This window comes from Chrysemys picta, chromosome 7 (genome assembly GCF_011386835.1).
Source record: "Chrysemys picta bellii isolate R12L10 chromosome 7, ASM1138683v2, whole genome shotgun sequence".
Taxonomy (NCBI): domain Eukaryota; kingdom Metazoa; phylum Chordata; order Testudines; family Emydidae; genus Chrysemys; species Chrysemys picta.
The window spans coordinates 49,852,542-49,878,038 of NC_088797.1; the positions used below are offsets into that span (position 1 = coordinate 49,852,542).

The 25,497-nt window shown below is 56.4% G+C and overlaps 1 protein-coding gene and 1 long non-coding RNA gene across 8 annotated transcripts in view; one reads left to right on the forward strand and one right to left on the reverse strand.

The window, feature by feature from the left end:
* SEMA3B (semaphorin 3B) overlaps nucleotides 1-25,497 on the reverse strand; it is a 111,202-nt gene that overhangs the window by 11,543 nt on the left and 74,162 nt on the right. For all 7 annotated transcript variants that reach the window (XM_065551387.1, XM_065551388.1, XM_065551391.1 and 4 more), the window contains 7 exons: nucleotides 21,836-21,977; nucleotides 14,952-15,109; nucleotides 14,231-14,293; nucleotides 8,826-8,945; nucleotides 8,418-8,511; nucleotides 7,702-7,821; nucleotides 5,806-5,951 (listed from right to left, as the gene is read on the reverse strand). In XM_065551387.1, coding sequence (XP_065407459.1) covers nucleotides 5,806-5,951; nucleotides 7,702-7,821; nucleotides 8,418-8,511; nucleotides 8,826-8,945; nucleotides 14,231-14,293; nucleotides 14,952-15,109; nucleotides 21,836-21,977 — 843 coding nt within the window. The remainder of the gene's footprint in view (nucleotides 1-5,805; nucleotides 5,952-7,701; nucleotides 7,822-8,417; nucleotides 8,512-8,825; nucleotides 8,946-14,230; nucleotides 14,294-14,951; nucleotides 15,110-21,835; nucleotides 21,978-25,497) is intronic.
* On the forward strand, nucleotides 901-3,113 carry LOC135972663 (uncharacterized). Its single transcript, XR_010589141.1, has 2 exons — nucleotides 901-1,963; nucleotides 2,573-3,113. It is a non-coding gene; the product is annotated as an uncharacterized LOC135972663 (long non-coding RNA).

The window sequence follows — 25,497 nt, forward strand, 5'->3', positions numbered from 1 at the left end:
ATTCCTCTGTCCACCCCGGTTGATAGGGAAGGGTGTCAGGTGGATCTACCCCAGTCGTAGCAAGACTGGGCAATAGAGAAGTATGGAGAAAAGGGAAGAGTTGTGTACTTGATAACTAGAATTGAGCAATTAAGAGCACAGATCATGAACCAGGCAGCAACTCAAACCTACGCCCAGGGCAAGTTGCAAGCCTTGAGACAGGACTTCCAGGCAGAAAAGGAAGCACTGGCTAAGCAAGTACCGGTCCTTCAGGGACTTGTCAGAATTTAACCATTTGTGTTTCCATATGCTGTAACAGCAGTGTATTTGCCACAAGAGAAAATTGAATAGTTAAATGCCAATGGGCCATGTGTTTTGCCCAGGTGGCAAGCCTCACGAGGGAGGATTCGGGTAGCCTTGTGAGTAAGAATGTTTAAGGGAAGAGACCAGGAAGGGTGGGGGCTAGTTGAGAAGCCCACCCTCCTAGCTAAATTGGTAGTGGAACAAGCCGGTGCCCATGGAAGGGACGGTTCAGTGAGAAAAGCAGGATCGGGCCCAAGTGGGCAGGCAACAGATAGAGAGATTGGAAAACAGGTTGAAAACTTTGAGGGCATAATGGAAGGAAAGGAGTAAGTAATTATAAGCATGGGGATTTCAAATCCCCAGGACAATAATTGGAATGGTAAAAACTGAGTTGATTGGGTGTGGTTTGGGAGACAAGCAAGTGATTTAAGAAAAGAGAGGTTTCAGAGTAGCAGCCGTGTTAGTCTGTATCCGCAAAAAGAACAGGAGTACTTGTGGCACCTTAGAGACTAACAAATTTATTAGAGCATAAGCTTCCGTGGACTACAGCCCACTTCTTCGGATGCATCCGAAGAAGTGGGCTGTAGTCCACGAAAGCTTATGCTCTAATAAATTTGTTAGTCTCTAAGGTGCCACAAGTACTCCTGTTCTTTTTAAGAAAAGAGAGTGAGAAGTTAACTCTGTAGTTGCTAGAGGGACTCAAGCAGTGAAACTTGGTAGGAATGTCTGTAAGTAATCCAGGCAAGAGTTTATTTAAGTGGAATTATTCGACTATGAATACGTTAGTCTAATTTGCTGAAGAACACTCCTGCTGTGTACAATCTGTGTTTTATAAGTTTGAGATGAATTGGTATTGTTTTAAAGTTGTAAAACTGAGAATACTTTTGCCAGACACAGGAAACTAGTGTTGTTTAAGGTATTTAGCATTTAATCCTTAAGGTGACTTAATGCTTTACGAGATTTAAAATATTTTAACTAAAGACCAAAGGTTGTGGCTGCAGCAGGGTAGTCAAAGCCAGGAGAATAAAAGATTTGAATTTGTTTTTGGGTAACAAAATAGCAGATAAAAGATCTGGTAAAGAGAGAGAAGGACAGTGCCCCTGGCTCTGTGTGGTTGAGCTGTCACTTTACTAGGGGTGCATGGAGATTTTGTAAGCACAAAAGAAACAGTTACACCTTGTGTAGAAATTGATGTGGCTAGTGTTGTGGAAATTGAATTGTGGAGAGGATGTGCATTTTCCCCAGAACATGTGCAGTGTATATTGTAGCAGAGGTAAAAGAAATGCAAACCTACCAAAATAGGTTGTGTTGTCTTTTTCAGATCACTGTGTGTTTGAAAACAGGAGTTAAAAGTTAATTGTGTTCTTTTTAAGTAAGAGTCTTTAAGCTGTGGAAAGCTTTGGATCCAGAAGTAAGCCAGAAAGCATCTGTACTAATGCGAATTATCTAACTGATAAGGTAGAAGCTACTGAAACCTGGGCTGCCTATGAAACAAATACAAGGAAATATGGGGTAATTCCTCTGTTTTGCCTGAAATCAATAAGAGTATTGGTATATAAAGGAAATATTTTAAGCAATGACTGACTACCCAGAAGGGGGAGACCTCTGTTCTTTTGTCTTTCAGATCATCAGAGAAAATGGATGCCAGCTGAACAGCATTCCACGTACCATGCATTTACTGGTACAATAGGAATTATTTTTGTGTTCTATGTCCTGTCTTGTGGTGTTTGTCTTGTGGCCAGAATTGTTGTGTTTAATATTTTCATAAGACAGTCTAGTTCAAAATTAAATAGAAGGGTTAAATCAAAAAGTAGATACTTGTTTTATTCAACTTGGAATACAAAGTGTTTGGATAAATCAGGAAAATGTGATATACTGAAGTCTAATACATTTGCTTAAGTAAGAAAAATAAACTTCATTGGCCAGATTTTTTAATTGAAAAATTGCTGTTAAAATTTGCATACCAACAGTCTTTGGAAGCGAGGACATGGAAGGTTAACCCACTCCCCATATTGCACATGGGATCCTTCTGGCTACCTCAGATTTCTAGCCAGAGAGTGGGGAGGGAGGAAAGCTATTGGACACCAGAGGTTGTACCAAGTGGATTCCTCAAAAGTGGGTGTGTTTGTCCTGGTTTGTTGCTCCAAAGCTCTGTATATAAGTTATTTTACTGGAAGGGTGTATATGGCATACATTGAATAATAAGACTAATGTACTGTATAATGGCAATGTGTATATGTTCATTGTTGGGAAAAGGTGTATGAGTGAAGAGTGGAAGTTTCCTTTGTAGGTTAAAAGAAGCCAAGAAGGGGAGAAGGAAAAAGAACAGAACGAGTTAACTGGAAAAAAATAGCTAGCAAGCTCAGTCCAAAGATAAGACGCTGGCCTCATTCAAGGACACTGCTACAGCTAAGACTGGGCTGACAACCAAGAAAAGCGGGGGGGCCTGAATGTGCCCAAGCAACTATGAGATCTGCAAAACACTGCCAGACATTAATGAAATGTGTTAGGTTTCTTTTCTCACAGATAAAAGAAGTGCTACCCATTGTTTCATTGAAACAAGGAGACTGAGTCTACGTAAAGTCCATCAATGAAAGACTGCTTTGGCTCCACACTGGAAAGGCCCTTTCCAAGTCCTGTTAACCGCCAACACCGCTGTGAAGTGCCAAAGACTGCCTACCTGGACCCATGCTTCTCACTGCAAAAAGACCCCTCCACCTCGGGAGGACTCTCCGACTGATAAGCCTATTTCTCCTTCTAGCTGTGCTGTGCCTTCTGGACAGCAGGAAAAAAAAAAAAGACAAGGTGAAGTGCTAGTAACCTCTCCCTTGTCCACTGACAGACCTAATGTGCCTTTGGATTTTTCTAGAAGACACAAAACCATTACAGGGTGATGTGCTAGTAACGTCTTCCCCTGTATGATGCTGAACCACACTGTTTCAGGAAAAGAGAAGAAGGAACACTTGCTTCATTGAAACCACAAAGTCCAGGGATTCCTGACTACAAAAGACATTAAGAACTGACCCTGGTGAAGAAACAAAGAATTATACACTGGCAGGAAGAAACTTGTGGGACCCATGCTTGGGAATGTGGTATTGATTGGATTTTGGGGTTTATTCTACAGGCTGCGCCCTGTGTTTTGGATAAGTCCTTCAGCATGTATTGCCCTCCCTAATTGGATTTTAAATAAGTACCAAAGGCAACTTGTTGCCATTGCCCCTGCCATCTCCTCCATTACACTATTACTCCTGTAACACATCCAAATACAGACAATGCCATATATTTGATAAAACCAATGGCCAAGGCCTTCGCACTTTAGTGATTTATTTAAATATTGGTTGAAAAAAATATTTTTAAGGTTCAGGATATCCCATATAAGTGAACAATTGAATGGAAAAGAATGGATCAGTGGAGATAAAAGTATATGATATCACTACAGTGAACCCCAAGAATCTGTAATTGCAATTGATGGGTTCTATAGCGAAGTAGATATGATGGCTGTTCCTGGAATTTGCACTGTGTTAAATGAGAGAGGCCCTTATTGTTATTTGGTCACCCAATCAGTGAACAATTAAATGAATACCCAAAGAGTTTGTTTTGCCACTGGAAATTTTACCTGCATAGAAATTATTCCAGTGACTAATAATGTTATTTCCGCCCTTAGTTCAATGACCCAGAAGTTGCTGACAGAGATGGTATTGAATATCACTGAGGCTGGGAAGGAATTGCAGTGGGATCTAGCATGTTCAGAAATTCAGGATTTCCTGAATGACCAGCTAATGGCCATTCGGAATGATCTAGAGTATCAGGCTTGGCCCACTGCCTTTACAGACACATCAGGAGTACCATCTGATCTGTGGTCATGGAGACATACTTGGAGACTTTCTGGGTGGAAGTGTGGACGTTCTCAATGCTCCTTCCATGCATATGGACCGGTTAGGGGGCTGTGGGGTCCCACATACCAAATCCTGCTGGGTCCATGGGGAGGATGCATGTGGGATTGGGTAATTCACCGAGACATCTGGGAAATTAGACTACCTGGTATGCCCAATCGATTTTTAGTCAGTGCTCCTGGGATTACATCAGACATTTGGATGGGGTTAGGGAGTCAATGGACATTAGAACCCCCACAGCTTCAGTATAACCATAAACTGAAGCCAGGAGAAGTTGTTACTCTTCATGTCTACGTTTGCTGGGAGGGTAGGGGACAAGGAACTACCCTGACAGGACACTTACTTTTTCAAGCTAATGATAGCTGTGTGTATGGTAAAGCCACCACATTGCAAGACATACATTTTAATCTCATTACCACTGCAGGCAATCATATTATTTACTGGCCTGCAGGCAGAATTTTCCAAGTAGGCCTTAGGTTCCAGATACCCTTTAATTGGACTAGTTTAGTACCTGATCGATTTCAAAATTTGCTTTCACTGTTACCAGAGGTTCAGAAAGTCTCTGAAGTACAAGGGCAAACTCACATGCTTCAAAATATATATATATCAAGTTGAAAAGTATGCCTTTCATACAGCTTATAGAGTGTCCACCTTATGTACTAAGTATGATGTATTGTGTTATATGACTAAGACTGTACAACAACCCCATCATATTATTGCTATGGGAATATTATTGTTTGTGTTGGTGTTAGTGTAGGATTACGTTATTGTTGTTGTAAAGGACGTAATAGTAATACCTTTCATGTCCATGCTCATCATGCATTGTCATTACATCCAATCAAAATCCCTAAGGTTGAAGCATCTGTTGTAGAATCTGAATTCCAAGACTTAATGCAAATAGAGATTTGAAAATGTTTGTTGTACTAGTAGTACAAAATGGGGGGTTGTGGAAGCAGAGAAAGAACTGACAGGAAGGGGATTGCAATGCATGACAGTTTGTTAGCAAGAGTCAGGCTAACTGTAACCCTAATAACGCGAGATTTGTAGAAGCGAGGATTGGGTGAGGCGAGTGGGAAAGAACTGTGTGAGAAGTTGTTGCGACCTTGTGTAGATAATATTGTATGTAGACTAGAGTCTAAACAAGCGAGGAAAACAAGATATCAGAATGACCTATGTATAAACAAAATGCTGCTGTTGCTCATTATTGTCTGTAACAAAAGGTATAAATGCTTGCTGTAATTGTTTAGCTGTTGAGAGACCTGTTTAGCTCTCTCCCTCTATGCAATTGCTAGAGAAAATAAAGTATCTGACTTGCTGTACCCAAACAAAAAGTGAGAACTCTGTTATTCTCTGACACAGGGCACGACAGACGATGGACTCCCCGTCTCCCGGTTGGACCTGCTGCAATGGCATGGGAGAGCCCGACTGAGCTGTCCCCAGTGTGGGAAAGATCCCACAGGCCTGGCTGGCAGAGCCGCTGCCCACATGCCAGGAGGGCTCGGCTCCAATCCCAGTGTCACTGCTGTGCAGGCGGAGCACAGATGGGGGTCACACCCATCCCTCCTGGCCCCCCAGGGATGCAGTGAAAGGGACCAGCCCCATTGTTCCAGCTGGGCACGGGAGTGCTCACCCTGCAGATCTGGCCGATGCGGGCGAAGCTGGCCTTGCCCAGCCCCTGCTGCCCCTCCACCGCCGTCTCGCGGAAGAAGAAGTAGATCTTGTCGTCGTCCGGGTTCTCGCTCTCCGGGATCCAGAACACGTCCACAAACTTGGGCTCTGGGCCAGGCAGAACACGGGGAGGAAGGGAGGGTCAGGCAGGGGGAGGCATGAGGTGAGCACCGGGCACCCATGCCATCCAGCACAGGCACTCAGGCAGAAAGTAGAGCGAGTAACAGCTGCACTCGGCCCATGTCAGGGCTGCCAGCGCTTTGCTATCTGACCTGCGTGCTAACCCATGCAGGGGCAGTGCCCTACCCCCGACTGACACGGGGGAAACCGAGGTACAAAGAAGGGATGTTACCCAGTGAATCAGTGGCACAGCAGGGAATAGGACCCAGGAGTCCTGACACCCACTGCTCTAGCCCCCAGCCCTTCCTTCCCCAGAAGTGAAGCTAACAGCCTGAACCAGGCCAGGGGTCATGTGGGCTCTGCACTGCCAGGAGATCAGCCGGGCCCTGCCCCGACCATCAGGGAGGACCCGCAGCCAGTGCCGGAGGGGCGCTTTTCTGCCTGGAACCGGCTCGGCAGTGAATGGGGCCTGGGGTCGGAGCTGCAACCCAGGTCCCCTGCCTGTCTGGGGAGGTTCGGGGGAGGCAGGAGGGCACCCACCCACTCCCCCACGTGGTACCTGTCCTGCCACAGGCAGCTCCGTGCTCCCCCAGTACCCCCCTCGTCCGTGCCGCATCAGGGACCTGCCCAGGCCAGCAAGACCAGGCTGGGATTGGGCACACCTGGCTGTGCTCATCCCCCTGCCCCTGGAACGTGCAGCTGCGGGGATCCCCATGCCCATGCAGCCAGACCACCCATCACTCCACAACTGCCCCCTGCTCAAAGGGGGCCCTGCAGTCACACGCCACTAGGTGGCAGCCTAGATCCACCAGCTACCACAGGGAGAGTCAGCCCAGCCATGAGAGCGGGTCCAGGGCCAGAGAGAAGGGAGACTGGGTACGGGGCAGTCGGGTGATGCTCCTCAGTCCCGACCCACAGCCCCCCAACCTCCTGCTATCCCAGCCCCCCCAAAGCTATACCCCCTGCTAGACCAGCCCTGGGCTCCCCCAGCCAGCTGTGCTGGTGCCCCTCACTCCCGACCTGCAGCCCCTGCTAGCCCAGCCCTGGGTCCCCCTCACAACCCTGCCCAGCAATTCCTGCACCCAGTCCAGCCCAGCTTTGGTGCCCAGGAGGCAGAGCCTGGGGGTGCCAGGTCACTGCACTGTCTCAGGGTGACCTCGAGCAGCTCCCGGGGGGGCTGCTATTCTTGGTGCTGCCCATTTCCAGGCGATGGCACCTTCCAGGCAGAATAAGGCTGGGGCTTAGCATGGGCAGGGTCCACAGGCAGCCCCAGCCTGGCAGCCCCCCCAGCCGCTGTCTGCAGGGATGGGGATGCTGGGAGAGAGCAGAGAGTGAATCCCAGGGCCAGGCATTGCCAGGTGAAGGGTGGGAATGAGGCCCCTCCAAGGGTGAATGAGGCCAGAAGCTCTTGCAGGACGACGGGTTCATTATCCCAGCATGACAGATGGTGGGATTCAGAGGGCGAGTCAGCGAAATGCCAAAGGGGATGAATGGAGCACAGATGCCCACAGGATTAGGGCCAGGAAAGCTTCTTCATCAGTCCTGCTGGTGTCCCTCACTCCCGACCCGCAGCCCCTGCTATTCTAGCCCTGGGATCCCCGCCCCCCACAGCCCTGCCAGTGCCCCTCAGCCTTTGGGAAATGACCCCCAATCAGGGGCATGCACAAGAGGGGACAAGCAGGGGCACAGGGCCTCCTCACCCCCCCTCCCCAGAAACCCCCCTAGCCCTGGCACTGACCGTTGAGCCAGCGGGAGTCGTGCTGCTCGGTACGGATGGACGGGCGCAGCCCCAGGCTGCGGAAGATGGTGAAGTCGCGGCCCATCAGGTCGGTGGCCACCCCGGAATACAGCTCCTCCCCTGAGGCAGGGATCAGAGGGGTCGGGGGCATTAAACACGGGCCTGCCCAGTCCTCCCTGCCTACCTCCCCCTGCCTCATCGCCAGGGGAAAGGCCGGGCGCCCTGCTCCTCAGACAGCCAAGGGATCCGCTCCACGCCCCTCACCAGACGTCACTGGAGGGGGGGAATTTACAGGGACACCCCCGGGGGATCAGGGGGTTAACAAGTGAATCCCCGGCTCCCACCACCTGGGCCCCGCTCACCCCTCCTCCCCATCTCAGTGGTGAGTTCAAGGCTCAGATTCCTCTGCTGGGACAGTCCCCGGTGACCCACAGGGGCTCTTGTGTACTGGCTCTGCGCAGAACTAGCATCTTGCCCTCAGCACCCCCCAGAGGGCACAAGCCAGCAGTGTCTCAGCCAGCCCAGCCTCTTCCCTCAGGGGGCGCCGTGGGGAGTTGGATAGGAGTGCTGGCTGTGGGGGGAGCTCCCAGCTACTCCAGACCCAGCCTCTCCCAGTAGGGGGTGCTGTGGGGAGGGGCAGGGGCATGTGGCAGTCAGCAGGGCCCAGCAGACAATACAGAGGGCCCCACGTGCCAGCTCAGGGCCGTCGCTCTTACCCACGAGCACCGAGGCAGCCACGTGCCGCGGGTCGTACGGGCTCTTCCCTTTGCCGTCCTCCATGGCTGCAGGATCCAGCTTAAAGACGGGTTCCTAGAGAGAGGGAACGAAGCACGTCAGCAATGGCGGGGGTGTCTGGGGCCAAGGCTGCTAATAGAACCATCCCCCCCCATCCCCTGCCCCCCGATTTAGTTGGGGATTGGTCCTGCTTCGAGCAGGGGGTTGGACTAGATGACCTCCTGCAGTCCCTTCCAATCTTGGTATTCTATGATTCTATAAGAGGGAGCGGTCCCATCTGCCCCAGATGGGGCCCCTGCAGGGCAGGTGGCGGGCAGGGGATACCCTGGGCGTTGGGGCTAGGAGACCATCTCTCATTTGTCCCTTAGTAGGGGTGCCGCCGGGCCTACCTCCATGCGCTGGCCGACCTCCACGAAGGCGCAGGTGGGGTGGAAGGCGCCCGTGCCGCAGGCGTATAGGTGGGTGCGGTTGTACAGGTGCAGGATCTTGATGAAGTTCATACACTCGGCCTGAAAGACACGGAGTGAAGGGAGCTGGGGGTGAGTGAGGCGGGGCCTGGCAGGGGGCATGTTCCCCCCTGCGCCCCCATAGCTGGCACCACCCTGGTCAACACTTTGCCCAGCTCTCTGTGGGCTCCCCTCTATCTGTCCTGGGCAGGGCAGCGGCTGCCCCGGACCCACAGCTCCCCCAGGATACAGCTCACAGGGCTGAGACCAAAGCAACAGTCCCCTTGGAGTTTCTGGGTGGGTTTGGCCAACAACACATCTGAGCCCAGGGCTCCAGCTGGTCCCCTGGCCCCTCTGCTCTGGCCCCTGGAATGCAAGGTTCAAGCCTTGGGTTGGAGTTGGAGGCTGGGACGCTGGCTCCCTGCTACGCCTCTGGGGGTGCTAGTGTCCCTGGCCAACAGGCTCTCATTGCAGCACGGCCCAAAGACTGCTCACTCCCCCGTACCTGTCTCAGAAACACACTGAATTCCCAGTAGCCCCAGCCTCTCCTAGCAGGGGGCACTGTGGTGAGTGGGGCAGGAGTGCTGGCTGTGGGGGAGCTCCTGCCCCACACAAGGAGCCCCCAGGCCAAGGCCTACCACGCTGACTCATACACCAGGGCAGCTGGCGATGGGAATCCAGGCTGATCCTTCCCCCCCTGCGGTTGCCCTGAGCCATTCCAGGGGCACAAAGATCCAGGCCGGTCCCCCCCCCCCAGGTTCCCCAGAGCTGCCTCCAGGGCAGAGGGGCCCCGCCCATATCCCTGCCCGGGGCAGTGATTCACTGTTCTCAGGTGTGTGGACAGGGATGTTCCATCCCAGCCCTGAGTCACCTGGGCCTGGTGCGCGGCAGGGCCTGTCCGTCTGGAATTGCCTTCTCAGGCAGGTGCTGCCCCGGCTGGGGTGTGACCTCAACCCCCACTAGCCAGGCCAGTGGGCTGGGGAGAAGGGAACCCCAAGAGCAGTGGCACTGCTCCTGGAGCAGGGGGGGCACCAGGTGCCGCCCCAGTCCCTGCCGCTTGGGTAATAGCTGCATGCGGGACAGATCAGGGCACCAGGCCATGGCACAGATGGTGCCACCCAGGGCCAAGACACGCATGCCTGAGCTTCCGCTCGTTGCTACTTATCATGGCCTTGTTGGTGCCGTGGGCAGGGCCATGGTGCCAGGAGAGGGCGCTATCAGGAGATCCTCACATGACTCAGAGTGAGGGTCCGACAGCTCCTGGAAAATGAGTAACACTAATGAGAACCTAAGGGAAGGGAATGGCCGGGCTGGGCACCCCAACCCTACACTTCCAGCCTGGAGTTGAGCTGCCACAGTATTCTTGCCGGCAAGTTAAAGAAGTATGGACTGGATGAAAGGACTATAAGGTGGATAGAAAGCTGGCTAGATCGTCGGGCTCAATGGGTAGTGATCAATGTCTCCATGTCTAGTTGGCAGCTGGTATCAAGCAGAGTGCCCCAAGGATCGGTCCTGGGGCCGGTTTTGTTCAATATCTTCATTAATGATCTGGAGGATGGCATGGACTGCACTCTCAGCAAGTTTGCAGATGACACTAAACTGGGAGGAGTGGTAGATACGCTGGAGGGTAGGGACAGGATACAGAGGGACCTAGACAAATTAGAGGATTGGGCCAAAAGAAACCTGATGAGGACAAGTGCAGAGTCCTGCACTTAGGACGGAAGAATCCCATTCACTGTTACAGACTAGGGACCGAATGGCTAGGCAGCAGTTCTGCAGAAAAGGACCTAGGGGTTACAGTGGACGAGAAGCTGGATATGAGTCAACAGTGTGCCCTTGTTGCCAAGAAGGCTAACGGCATTTTGGGCTGTATAAGTAGAGGCATTGCCAGCAGATCGAGGGACATGATCATTCCCCTCTATTTGACACTGGTGAGGCCTCATCTGGAGTACTGTGTCCAGTTCTGGGCCCCACACTACAAGAAGGATGTGGAAAAATTGGAAAGAGTCCAGCAACAAAAATGATTAGGGGGCTGGAGCACATGACTTATGAGGAGAGGCTGAGGGAACTGGGATTGTTTAGTCTGCAGAAGAGAAGAATGAGGGAAGATTTGATAGCTATTTTCAACTACCTGAAAGGGGGTTCCAAAGAGGATGGATCTAGACTGTTCTCAGTGGTACCAGATGACAGAACAAGGAGTAATGGTCTCAAGTTGCAGTGGGGGAGGTTTAGGTTGGATATTAGGAAAACCTTTTTCACTAGGAGGGTGGTGAAGCACTGGAATGGGTTACCTAGGGAGGTGGTGGAATCTCCTTCCTTAGAGGTTTTTAAGGTCAGGCTTGACAAAGTCCTGACTGGGATGATTTAGTTGAGAATTGGTCCTGCTTTGAGCAGGGGGTTGGACTAGATGACCTCCTGAGGTTCCTTCCAACCCTGATATTCTATGATACTGCAGTCCTGGACCCCCTCCCTGCTGTCCCCCAGCTCTGCCAATGTCCTCAATCCTGATCCGCAGCCCCCTGCTTGCCCAGCCCTGGGATCTGCCGACAGGTCTGCCGGTGCCCCTCCTCAATCCTGACCTGCAGCCCCTGGCTCCCCCCACAGCCCTGCCGGTGCCCCCCACTCCCGACCCACAGCCCCCTGCTATCCCAGCCCTGGGCTCCCCCCAACTCTGCTGGTGGCCCTCCTCAATCCCGACCTGCAGTCCCTGCTAGCCCAGCCCTTGGCTTCCTCCCCAGCTATCCCCAGCTGCAGGGGGTGGGGGGTCACAGAGCCCCAGGAGCTGAATCTGGCCCCAGGGACCCTGGCAGAGGGCAGAGCCGACCAGGAGCAAGAGCACTTGCAAGGCTACTTCTGTCCAATGTCTCCTCTAGGGGCAGTGGCTGGATAAACAGTGGGGCCAGCATTAGCAGGGGCCGGTCAGCGCCCCTAGATAGACAAACAGGCCTCAGGCTGCTTGTTTGCTGCCCTTTCACCCCAATGCAGGAGCCAGGCTCAGCGCTGCCGGCAGGAAACCAGATGGGAGTGAAGTCGCCATGGCCATGTCCAGCCAGACCAGTATGCCATGCAGCACCACCCTGCCCCTCCTGCCCCCAGCCCTGTCCAGGCCCCTCCTGCCACCTGCCCCCAGCCCTGCCCAGGCCCCTCCTGCCACCCACCTGCCCCTGCCCAGCCCCTCCTCTGCCCACCCCCCAGCCCCGCCCTGCCCCCTCCTGCCACCCACCCCCCAGCCCCGCCCTGGGCCCTCCTGCTGCCTGCCCTCAGCCCTCCCTGGGCCCCTCCTGCCCCCAGCCCCCACCCTGCTTGGGCCCCTCCTGCCACCTGCCCTCATCCCCGCCTGCCCCCTCCCACCCTGCCCGGGGCCCTCCTGCCTCCCACCTGGTGGGATTGAGGGGCACCAGTAGAGGGAGATAGGGAAATATTATCCCCATTTCATGGTGGGGAAACTGAGGCCCAGAGCGAGGCAGCGACTAGCCCAAGGTCCCTGGGAGGAGCCCAGGCTGCAAAAACTCCTCGATCCCCTTCACCTCCCAGCTCAACCACCCCGCCCCCCGCATCCATCCAGAGGACCGCCCCCGCCCCCCCAATCCTGCCTGCACACTGCCACCAGGCATTCCAGAGTGCACTGGAGCAGGAAAACACAAAGCACCCCTCGGGGAGCACCTGGGGCTGTGACCCACAACCACCCCCACCCCAGCCCGGCAGACAGGCCCAGCACTTGCCCAGCCAGGCAAACAATCGGCCCTTGTTTCTCCCAGCCACTTGATTGATGAAGGTGGGGTGGGGGGAGTGGAGGGAGGGGCAGCACCCGTCAGTAGCTGGTACTGGGGCCTCGGGGAGGATCCCGGGATCCCTTCCCCCTCTCCTGGGCATGGACAAGGCTCTGAAGAGCAAAGTTCGTGCTGGAAAGTGGCAGGCAGGTGTCCAGCAGTGAAGGGGTTAAATGCTCAATAAACAGTCACTCAGGCACGGCCACCCCATAGGAGCTCAGCCTCCAACTGCCATGGGGCTGGGATTTCACCCACCATCTTCCCAGCTGCCTGGATCAGCCTCCCCCTCTCCAGCCTCAGGCTTCCCTGGATCTGATCCTGCCTGGGCCTGATCCAGCCTGGGCCCAGCCTTGCAGCAATTGGCCCCCGGGGGATCCCTCAGCTCAGGGGGACTCGGTACCCACAACGTGTCCCGCAGCCTGCTGACTGCTGCCCCTCTGCATCACTGCACTGATCCCCCCCTTGGCCGGGACTACTTCCCAACCCCCGGACAGTTCCCAGCAGCCTGCCAGGATGGTTCCTCCTCCCCTCATCCTAGCCCAGGGGGCGCCCCGAAGAGACCCTGGCCCCCCGGCAGTGTTAAGCCTCCCCGCACCCCCTGCAGGCCCTGCTGCTATGTGCTAGCGGTTCTGGGAACCCCCCACTACACGAGCCAGGGGCGGGTCCCGGCGCCCAGGTCTTGTCTATCTCCAGGGAGGGCAGTGGCCTGGTCAGAGCGGGGCAAGGTCCCCGGATGGCATGGCCCATGCTGCCCAATAGGAGCAGAGAGGCTGGTGGGTAGCCTCCGGCTTGGTCCTCCCAGTGCCACAGCAAGGGGGCAGGGAAAGACCCCTTTTGCCCCCCAGGGTCTGACCCCTGCCCAATGGGGATCAAGAGCCTCCCTCTGTGGGGATCAATGGAAGGGGGGCCATGTCACCCCGAGCCCCACAGGGGCCCCTCCCAAAAGCACACTGGCTGGGCCACTTTGGGTGCCTTGGCATCGCCTAGTCCTTGGGGCCCCTCACCGTTGGGGCTGGCAGAACCATTGGGGGCAGTGGCCTCACCCCGTGGCAGCCTGCTCACCCCACACTATTCTTGTGCCCCTTGGCCAGCCCCCTGTGAGTCAGATGTGGTGTCACCCCAGCCTGTCATGGGACCCCAGGCAGCCTGGGGCCAAGAGATCTGGGCTCCACGAGGCCCCATGCCCTGCCTCAGAGCAGGGGAGATATGAACAGGGCGTCCCGTCTCCACTGAACGGGGGGCAGACCCCAAACACTTCTGACCCTGCCCAACACACTTGGCTCCCATGGGGAAGTGCTGGGCTGGGCTGCCCACTCTCCGCACTGGGCACCACACAGGATGCCCCCAAACAGACCAGGCCAGGGGAGGGTGGTCAGAGCAGGGCTCCATCGCTGTGACAAGGCGCTGTGGGGAGCAGCTCCATGGTGCCCAACTCAAAGGCCAGGCTTGAAACCCCTGCAGGGCACGGGGGGCTGGCAACCCCTGCACAGCCAGGGCGGGCGCTCCGGGGTCAGTAGGGAAGCCTGCCCACCCCCCTAAGTTAAATCACCCCCAGCTCAGCCTGGCCGGAGCACTTACGTTGATGTCTTTGCCGGCCCAGTTGCATTCCTCCCTCCACTCCACAGGCGCCGGCCAGTGGATCTGCGGGAAGAGAGCGGGACAGATCAGGGAGAGGAATCTCCCTCTCCCCCCATGGGCCCCTCAATCCCAACCCGCAGCCCCCCGCCAGCCCAGCCCCGAGTTCCTGCATGAACTGTGGTGCTGGGCTCGGGAGGGTCAGCCTGTGGAGCGTGAGGCCGAGACCCTCACACCAGGAACTGAGGGGCAGCATCCCTGGAGGCAGAATGAGGCCCCTGCCCTGACAATGCGCCCCACCATGCCCCATGTAGAGGGGCTCCCAATTCCCCTCTCCATCCCATGCCCTGGAACAGCAGCAGCCAGAGCAGCCTGGGGAAGTGGCTCGAGCGTGCCAGTCCTCAGCACCTCTTTGGGCAGGGCTGTGCCTGCCCAGCTGAGCACCAGTACGCTCAAGACATGCAACACAAGACACACGGTGCCTTGGGAGCAGGGGCTCCTCCAGCAGCTGTGGTGGGGACTCAAGGTCCCAGCAGCGAAGGCATCAGCCGACCCCCCCCCGCGGCTTCCAAGCTGGACGGTCGTTACGGGCCATTTCACGGGGGAGGTGAGGCGAGGCAGCTGGAATGCCAGCAATGTCGCCTCTCGAGTGGGCGCCTCTGCCCACTGCCCCTCCCCACGGTGGGTGCCCGGATCCCTCCGCCCTCCGCTGTGCAGCGGTCACCTTCTTGTCCTGCTTGCTGATGTTGTCCAGGCTCAGGGAGGCCAGGTGGTTCTTGCCGCCCACGAAGAGCCGGCCCCGCTCCTCGTCCAGGAGCAGCGCCTCGTAGCAGCAGGAGCGCTCCAGCCCATAGGTGCGCAGCCCATGGCGTGCTTTTAACTCTGCAGGGAGACATGGGGGCTGGGATCAGGCCGGCTCTGCCCTGGCTCTCAGCTTCTCTCCGGGATCACAGGCCAAGGGAATGGAATGCAAAGACCCCGGGCCTGGGTCCTCAAAGGTATTTAGACACCCACCCTCCCATGGGAGTTAGGCACCTCTGTGGATCTGGGCTTTGGAGATGGCCAGTGTCAGGGACGCCAGCACAGGCCCAGAGAACAGCGCCGCCCCAAGCCCCACACGCAGATCATCTGGTTCCTGGCACCTGCCGCACAGGACTTGCCCTGGGTGCCACTGCGGTCAGTTTCAAACAGCGCTGGGGGCCCGATTTTTCAGAGCAGGGCAGCCAGCATGCAGCCATGGGCACTGCCCCTCTGAGAGCTGGGCCACCGGGGGTGTGTCTCCGCTGCAGTGAAAGAGCCGCAATGCGGCTGGGAGTGGCCCGGGGCAGCTGGCTTGGGCTTGGGCTGCGGGGCTGGAAAATTGCGGTGTAGGCATTTGGGCTGGGGCTGGAGCCCGGGCTCTGGGACTCCACCAAGGGGGTGGGTCTCAGAAACTGGGCTCCAGCCGGAGCCTGAATGTCTACACTGGTTTTAGCCCCGTGAGCCTGAGCCAGCTGATCTGGGCTCTAAGTTATCGCAGTGTAGACATATCCAAGGATACGCTCACAGGTGGGAAAAGAACCCAGGAATCCTGACTTCCAGTTCCCTGCTTTAACCACAAGACACCACTCCCCTCCCAGAGCCAGGGATAGAACCCAGGAGTCCTGGCCCTCAGCCCCCTCGTTGTAACCCATCCTATCAGACCCCCTTTCCCCCTCCCAGGAATAGGACCCAGCAGTCCTGAGCCCCAGTCCCCTGCTCTAACCACTGGTGGATTGCTCTCTTCGGAGTGAAATAAACACGGTGGATGCCCATTAGGGCTGCTGCCCCCCCTCAAAGTTCTGGGGGCTCCAATGGGATCAGAGAGATCACCCCCATTTCTGGTGCTTTTCCAACTCAGACAATTGGGGTGGAGACCCAGGAACAAAGTCTCTTGCACATGAGTCGTGTGGGAGCCAGCCCAGCCCTCTGAAAGCTTTGAAACGAGCACTGTGCTGCTATGGGGCCAGGTAGCACTCTCTGACTGGCAATGAACATGGGGACATCGTTCCCCGGGAATGAACATTAACCCACTGAGCCCACCTCCCCAGCCATATGTGCACCACCAGAGGGTGACACAGTCACACCGCTGGGGTCGGCATCAGCAGGTGATGCTGTCAAGGCTTCTGATTGTTTTCTCTGAGTGCGCGAGCAAGTTTTGAGTCTTGGGAAGACATGCATTGTAGTAATACGGGGTCTGCGTAGAGGCAGCTTGAGCAGAGAAGGAGTGTGTGAGCAGGAAGAGAGATGATCTGCTCTGCCGTGGGCTCTAACTGGAGTCACTTCTCAAGGCTGAGTTGCTCCTGGGAGCTGAACGCTGCCCTTCGGTTGAGATCGCTGGGAGAAGGGACTGCCCTGCATGCTGACTGACCATCTCAGTTCAAAGACTGCGGCATGCACGTAAACAAGTCACCCTAACAACACAACCAACACTCCGTGTCACTAATTTCTCCTCCAATGGGAAGGCTGGGGACAGAACCCAGGAGTCCTGACTCCCAGCTGCCCTGCTCTAACCACTAGATACCACTCCCCTCCCAATGCTAGAGATAGAACCCAGGAGTCCTCCCAATCCCCCACCCCCATGCTCTAACCACTAGACCCCACTCCCTTTCCAGAAGGCAGACCCAACAACACTCATGTCACCCCAAGAGTTAATGTTTCCCATTTAGCCCCCGCTGTTCTCCATAGGATTTCATACCGCAGGCTGCGTGCAGCTCAGGCACGCTGGGGCTGGCAGTGTCTGCAGGCCAGCCCGCAGCCCCGGAGCTGTGCTTAGTCCATGCCAGAGGCAGCACTGAAGAGGTTAATACAGAGGCTGGAGCCCTGGGTTAGGGAGTACAGGGCCAGGCCAGCTGCCTCCTGGCAGGGTTAAATGTCAGGGAAGGCAGAGGCTGTGGAATTACCCCTGGATCCGGTCCCAGTGCTGCCAACACTGGCATTGCTGTCCCCCAGAGCTGGCCAGCAAAGTCTCCTGCAGAAGGAATTAATCCTTCAGGGCCAGGTGCCCCATAAGTAATGTTGCCTGGCGTCAGGATACCCAGGGACCATGGCACTGGTGAGAGGGCTTCCCTGCCCAGCAGGCACCTGGGCACAGTGCTGTGCCTTAGGGGAGCAGTTAGAGGCCCCATTGTGCCAGACCCTGAGTGAGAGAGAGTCCCCAGCACTCACAATCTAAATAGACCGGGGAGGAGAAACAGAGGCACTGAGCGGGACTGGACACCGGTGGCTCTGAATGTATGGGGCACCCCAGCACAGAGAACCCCCAGGTCCCTGGGGGAGGCAGTCAGCTGGATGCCATGATCCCAGAAGATGGGCTGTGGCAGCTGTGCACCCCACAGGCCTGCTCAGCCTGCCCTGGCTGGGGACATCTAGGAAATGGTCAGAGGGTGCATGGGGTGAAGGGGGTACCCAGGGGCTGCTGCTTCCCTCTGCATCCCTGGCTCGTCCCTGGATCCTCTGTCCTGGCACCCCCTCCCCCCACCAGCTTCACCACATCAGTGGCAGCACAGCACAACAGGCTGTTCCCCAGAGAAGAGGCCCCACAGTGCCTGATCTGCTGGCCACCGCAGGAACAAATGGGCCATTGTGGGGAGGCGGGGGAGAGCAGCTTGCAGGGGACAGGCTGCCTGTGCCAGAGGCGCCTGCAGGGACCACACAGCCCAGCATGGCTCAGGGGCCAGAGTCCAGCCAGGTCTCTGCCCCCTCCCCCGCAGCGCCAGTTCACCCCCCCTCTACCCCCACCCCACTCTGCCAGCTCACCCCACATCCGCCTCCCTGCGGTGCCAGCCCACCCCCTCTCTTCCCCCTCCTTCACTGCTCCCAGCCCCCTCCACTGTGCCAGCTCACCCCGTATCCCCCTCCCCTGCAGCATCAGCCCATCCCCTCCCCCACTGCCAGGCCACCCCACTGCCCCTCCCCCACTGCTCCATGCCCCCTCCCAGGCCACCCCTTCCTGCCTCCTCCCCCACTGTGCCAGCACATCCCTCCCTGCGCTCTGACCCCTTCTTGCTGCCGCACCAGCCAAGGCCCTGCCTGCACCCCCCCCCCCCCCCCCTGCAGGCTCCCCTGCTGTCCAGGACCCTGGAGCCAGCCTAAGGAGGGGAGGGCTCAATGCAGTGGGGGGGGGGGGGGCACACAGGGAGGAGCCTGTGCCTAGTACCCCACTGCCTCTTGTGGCTTTCCTTTTGCACAAGGCCGGCAGGTTCCCTCTGCTGCCAGGACACGAGGGGACAATCGCCCGCCTGCTCCACGGCCTCTCAGCTCTAACTGGACAGGAGAGCGAAGCCAGGCTGGTCAGTTTCACATTCCTCTCTAGTCAGTATGGCTAGAAGGGACCACAAGCAATCCCCAGGCTCTGCTGGTTAGGCATGGACTCGCACTGCCCTGGCTGCCCACGGGCTAGCCCAGCTAGGTCTCCTCCCAGTGGGGAGACAGTCCCAGCTCCAAGTATGAGGGACCCTCAGCCTGGCAGCCATGGCCCCTGTCCAGCAGTGGGACACCTGGGAAAAAGGCACTGCTGCTCCCCGAGCTGGGCCCACTTCTAAAGTGGGGATGGGGGTGGGGGTCCAATCCAGGGGTCAGTGACACACTGCTGAAACCAGGTGTGATAGTACTGCAGCAGATACAGGAACTGGAAGCAAACACACTTAGGTGGGACTGGGGACACTGACAGCCAGCGCCCCTGCCCGTGTCCCACAGCGCCCCCTGCTGGGAGAGGCTGAGGCCCCACAGCCAGTGCTCCTGCCCCACTCCCTGCAGTGCCCCCTACTGAGAGAGGCTGGGGCTGGAGAAGCCAGCAGCTCCCCCACATATCACAGTGAACCCTTCCCTGTCCCACGCTGGCCATTTCCCCTTTGGTTCAATCCTGCCTGACACCGGCTGCTCAGGGACTTGACTGGGAGCATTCAAGGACTGGCATCACGTGAGGTAACCCAGCAACCCCACGCTGCTGCTTAGCAACTATTCTGGAAACCGCTCAAAAGGCAGCCCCCCTCCCCCCCCCCACATACCTCTTTAATGAGTTTCTGGCTGATGGACAAATTAGTGGAAAGGGCAAAGGCCTCCCGGAGGCCTCCGCTCTCAGTGCGGCAGCACCCTGCCACTGATTGCCCCAGCCACCTCATCTCCCAGGAGGGAGGACACAGAGCCCTGTTTTGGGCTGCACCCCAGCTCCTGTGTGCTGCCCTGGCCGTGGGAAGGGGCCAGAACTGGACCGATCTGCCCAATGGCAGGGTACCCTGGGGTGAGGGGTGCTCTCTGGCATAATGGCCTCATGCCACCCTCCCTGGCAGCTCCCAGTGCTGGGGGGGGAGGGAGTCAGAGCAGTCCATAAGGGCACCAGAGCCCTCCCCGGCCCCCAAGGGCACCAGGGCCTGCACCGGCCCCCGAAGCCAGGAGGCACCTCAGTGCCGAGGCCAGCGAGCACCAGGCCCCTTGGCACGCTGCGTGGGGGATCAGCACTGAGCCCAGGCACTGCTGCAGCCCAGCCCATTGCTGTGCCCCAGCTCCTTAAGCGCCCTGGGCTCCTGGTGGAGCCGGGGTCAGCGGTCATGGGGCAGCAAGAGGCTGTCCGGAGCTGTGCCTGGGGGGGTGGGGGGTGGGCTGCACGGCTTCCACTCATTCCACAGCATCACCCCTGTGAAGGCCCCTTTCTTCCTGCTGCTGAGAGGGGCCGGCTCCAGCCCTCCAGGCCCCTCTCCAGAGAGCTGTAGCAGCAGGGCCAGCCCCACCCCCACCTGCCCCAGGAGGGTCCTGTAAGGAGCAAGAGGGGAAGATGTCTCCACCCCCCAGCTGCTCCTTGGGTTTGAGGCTTCCAGCAAGGGGACAAGGCTGCCTAAAGGGTAGGGGCTGGGGGACACCTGCTACCTCCCACCCCTGAACCCATGTCACATGGTCATTAACCCCTGGGAAATGCCAGGGGTCACTTGCACCTTGGGGTGAATCGGAGAGCAGCTGCTCAGGACTGCACTTCCCAAACCTGGGGCCAGCCAGTCCCCCCTGCTCCAGGGCCGGATCAGAACTGGGGACCTGGAGATGAAAAGGTCCAGATCCCCTCCTCGAGCCAGCCAGCTCCCGAGACATATACATGTCCCAGCAGGGCAGGGTGTACAGGCTGGGCTGGGGGTAACCCCCTTTCCTCTTGCTTTGAAAATGTAACCCTGAGTCCTTCCAAAGATGGGGCAATCACAGGCTGGGGTGTGGGCAAAGGGGGAGAGTTCACATCTCCTTGAGCTGAAATCCAGATCCTACCTGAGGAGCTGTGTGTGTGTGTGTGGGGGGAGGGGGATGATGGGGGAGGTGACCCAAGTTATAGCCCTGCCCCCACCGCCAGATGGGAAGGCAGCTGCTCCCCCAGCAACATCAACCATCCACAATGAATGGGGCAGGCCAGGCCCCCACACAGTGGGGCGTCCAGCCAGGCTGCAGAAGTCCAGCTCCCGGGCTGGCCTGCAGCACTGACAGGGTTCATGCGTGCCGGGACAGAGTGCTGTGGATGACGTTGCTGCCTGCCCGTGGGCATTCCCGGGCCACCAAGGGGGATGCAGCATCTCTGCACCCCATGCTCTCTCTACAGCGTCAGCTGGTGCGGAGCTGGCCCAGTGTCAGCCTGGCAGGGGCGAGGGGCACTACACGCTACTGGGAGGCCTGGCATGGCTGTAATAAGAATTCATCGCAAGCCCCCACCTGCCCCTCAGGTTGGACAGAGCATTCGCTTCGCGTAGGCTGGCTCTGATCCAAGCCAGAACCCCACAACAAAGGCCCTCCTGGTGCCATACACGGCCCAGCCCAAAGCCCCATAATCCCTCCCAGAACTCTGCCTGCTGGGGGTCACCCGCGTAAGCTGCAGCCAAGCCCTGAGGGCCGGATCCCCAGCTGGCACCAACCGGCACAGCTCTGCTGAAGTCACTTTACAGTTACCCGCGGCTTGGCCTGCTGGGGATCTAGCTCCCAAGGCTGCTGCTAGGAATCCAGCCTGAATACTGATCACAAAAGCCTACGCCAACGCCACTCCCTAATGCCACCCCGCATGCTGCAGGGCATGGCGGGACAGCTATGGGAGGGCAGCTTTTGTTTCCAGGAAAATACACCTTCTTCTGTCTCTGGGACTGGAGGCTTTAATGTACCGTACTCACCAAACATGGAGTCAGAACCTGATCCTGGTTACCCTGGCCGAAATCCAGAGTAATTCCACTGGCTGGCTCAGGATTTGCACCTGCTGACGTAACCGAGATCAGAATATGGCCTGGACTCCTCGGCAGTCAGCAGAGCAACAGGATTTATGCCAGTGGCGGCTGATGGCGGAAACCGTCCTGTGGGAATCTGTCATTCATCACTGCGTCCCGTATTGTTTAACTCGGGCGTGGGTTTCCGGATACAGCTTGGATAAGAGATGCCAAAAGGGTTCCGTGCAACCACCTGTCTCACAGGGCGCGGGGAGGTGCAGCCCACGAGACACCCCTACAGATCCAACCGGGTCATTCACACACACACCCTCCCCGAGGCCTGGTGGCAGGATGGGGATCCCATGGATCCGCGTGCTCCGGCCGGGACCTCTTTCCTCAGACAGCGCCTGGGCCGCGCTGTGCTTACCTTGGAAGGACAGTCTGAGCCTGGGGTGGGGGCCAGCCATCCTGCCCCATCCGCCCAGGATCCGGAGCAACAGCAGCAGCAGCGCGGGGATCATGGTCACTTTTCCAGCTCCTCCGCAGGCTGGACTCTGAGCCTCAGACAGCTGGAAAGGCAGAGGAGCGAGGGAGACAGTGAGCTCAGATTACAGCCCCCTCCCCAAGGCGTGGGGGGGGGGGGAAGGGTGATTTCAGAGTCCGCCTCAGGGGAGGAGAAATGACCCTTGGCAAGACACACATTCCTCCTGCTCTCCCTGGAGTGGGGCAGGTGGCTGGGAGGGACTTGGGCCAGATCCGTCCAACCCTTGCAGTGGGAGGACCCCACCAAAGCCAGCAGCTGGAAGTGTTTCTGCTCTGGATGAGGGGCCGAGATGGAGACTCGCTCACCCTGCACCTTGCGCAGCTGTTTACACCCAGGCCAGCCCCTCTCTGATCCGGGCACATTGGCACTCGCTTGGTAAACAGCAGGTGGGTCAGATCTGGCATCGGAGCATGCCCACGTGGCCTCCTGGCAGGATCTGCATCTGGCCTGCTGAGAATTGCCACATCTGGGCCAGGAGCCCCCGTTGGGTTCTGCACATCTGGAGCCCAGCTGAGCTGGGCTTATGCGGAACCGACATGGCCGAGCACTAGGGCCGGGCGGGGATTTTGTGACTCATTGTGTTTTGTCAGAAGATGCCAATTCATTGAAACTGGAACTGTACCCGAAGCAGGGCCGGGCTCGGCCAATCTCCCAGCTCGGAAAAAAGTTTCAAACTTGCCATCGGGTTGTTTTGACAGTTTTGAAATGAAAAATTCCAATTTGCTGGTTCAAAGCCACTTTTCCTTTCTAAATTGAAGCAAAGTAGACTAAAAACAAAGATTAAAAAAAGGTGGAAATCATAGAACCACAGGAGTGCAGGGGTGGAGGGGACCTCAAGAAGCCGTCAACTCCAGCCCCCTGTGCTCAGGCAGGACCAAGTAACCCTAGATCAGCCCTGACAGGGGTTTGTCTGACCTGTTCTTAAAAACCTCCACTGACAGGGATTCCACAACCTCCCTTGGACGCCTATTCCAGAGCTGAACTACTGTGATAGTTAGACAGTTTTTCCTAATATTGAACCCCAAAATCGCACTTGCTGCAGCTTAATCCCATTACTTCTTGTCCTACTGTCAGTGTCCACGGAGAACAATCTATCCTCATCCTCCTTATAACAGCCCTTAACGTAATGGAAGGTATTAACAGGTTCCCCCCTCTGGCTTCTTTTCTCAAGACTAAACATGCCCAGTTTTTTTAACCTTTCCTCACAGGTCAGGTTTTCTAAACCATTGATCGTTTTTGTTGCTCTCCTGTGGGCCCAGAACCGGACACAGTACTCCCGCTGGGGCCTCACCAGTGCCAAGTAGAGAGGGACAAGGAAATATTTTAAAGGAAACATTTCGATTGACCCAAAATGGAAAAAAAAAAAAATCAGTGTTTCAATTTGCAAATATTTCCGAGATTTCCACTTTTCCTCCTCACTCGAGTTGGGGAAAAAAACGTGAACTCTCAAAACTATTTGCAGGTTGAGGAAACTGCTTCCTGGCCAGCTGCTGTGAACCCCCCTTGCGAAGATCAGCTCAGTTACAACGGAGCAATTAGTGAGGCAGTGCCAACCAGTGGGTAGAGCAGGAGGCAAGGGGTCAGGACACCTGGTTCTAATCCCAGCTCTACCACTGACCTACTGTGAGAGCCAAGGCAAGTCACTTTAGCTCCTACCCCTCAGCTGTTTCGATGATATGCTCTTTGGCCAGGGACAGTCGCTGATGACCCATTTGCACAGCACCTAACACAACAGGGCCAAATTGCAATTGGGGATTAATGTAGCAGCACTGAAAACTCCAGTGCCTGACCTCATATTAGCAACTTGGGCTGAGTTTATTTTTATTTATTTACATATTTTAATGTCAGCCACTTCTCAGCTGTCTCCTTTAAAGTAGGGCCTACAAGAACAGCCAGGTTTTGTGTCATTGAGTGCCCCCTGCTGGTTCGCAGTGGCCAGCGCTGCTCCCCATGCCAACTGAACGCAAACCAGCCAACAAAAGGTCTTTGCATTACAAGCAGCGAGAGACAAAGAGACTGAGCTGGGAATGCAAAGCTGCATGCAGAAGTGGCTATGCAAAGGACAGCGGAAAACTGCCATGCATAACCAAAGGGGATGATGAAACCATTGTATTCCCCAAGGGAAATGCAACATCTGCAGAGGGGGTGGAAGGAAGGAGTGAATTGGAGCAGAAAGACCCCTCTGTACCCACTTTGAGCTCAGTGCTGACCCCCAGAGCTAACGGAGAATCGCCATTGAAGGCACACAATCTAGGGCTTATGACATATAGGGGTGCAATTCTGATGTCCTCCAGCAGAGGGCAATGGCGCACATTTGCATTAGCCTCTACATTACTGCATTATGGAGCTGTGACATTATTCAAGCTAAAGCCAGGAGCTTCCTGTCACAGCTCTGATTTGACACAAAGCAATCCCCTTGAAATCCCCCTCCCCAATAGAATTCCACAGGGAGGTTGGGGGGAAAGAGATCAGCAAAGACATCTACACAGCAGGATTTAAAATTGGAACTTGAGCTGCTGCTGCTCCTGGATACACCCTCATGGGTATGTGTGTGTGTGTGTGGGGGGGGGAACGGGGATGACAAGAGGCTAGGGGACAAATCCAGAGGGGCAGAGGTCTGGTGGTGAAGCGGGGGGGGAGGGGGGGTGGTCACAAAGATGGTGGCAGAGGCAAAGAGGGCCAGGGTCTAGTGGGGTTAGGACAGCAGGAGACTGGAGGAGTGTGGAGGGGGATTGAAAGGGGATCAGGGGAGCAGGTGGGGTATTTTGGGGGGCACAGAGGGGACAGGGAAGAGAGAGGATTTATCATAGAATCATGATGATTAGGATTGGAAGAGACCTCAGGAGGTCATCTAGTCCAACCCCCTGCTCAAAACAGGACCAACCCCAACTAAATCTCCTCGTAACTTGACCCACGTTAAGGACTCTAAGGATGAAAACCTGGCCCCACAGCCCCCAGCTTTCACCCCACGTGTTTAAAAACTTCTAGAGAGAAAACTTTAATCCTCACATGTTTCCAGTGTGGATTAAAGCCTATCCCCTCCCCCAAACCGCAGTGGGCAGCTTGGAGGGCAGAAGGGAAGAAAGGGTTGGAGGCTGCTCTGGTACGTGACTGCAGCGACACCGCCACCAGAACAAACGGTGCATCTGGGAACGTGCTGGCATTCCCCAGCCTCCCACTAAAGCCACTCTAAGCTCAGTGTGACACGGGGCCATAAAGCAAACAGCGAAGGAACCCATTCCTCTCTGGTCGGAGTACAGGCAGCTTCCCTGATAAGCTGAGATCAACTGAGCATCACAGCGATACAGCAACCTGGAACATCTGGGCACTGGGCCAAGAAAGAGCCGGCAATCTAAAGGGACAAGACAAAGGACGGGCAGGGAAACTGAGGCACAGCGAGGGGACGTGACCTGCCCACGGTCACTCAGCAGATCAATGGTTGACCCACAGCTACAGAGTCCTAGCCCAATGGTCTGTCCACCAGTCCACACCCCCTGGGACTGCAGCAATAGCCCAAGCTCCTTCAGGGGGACCCAGGCACAACC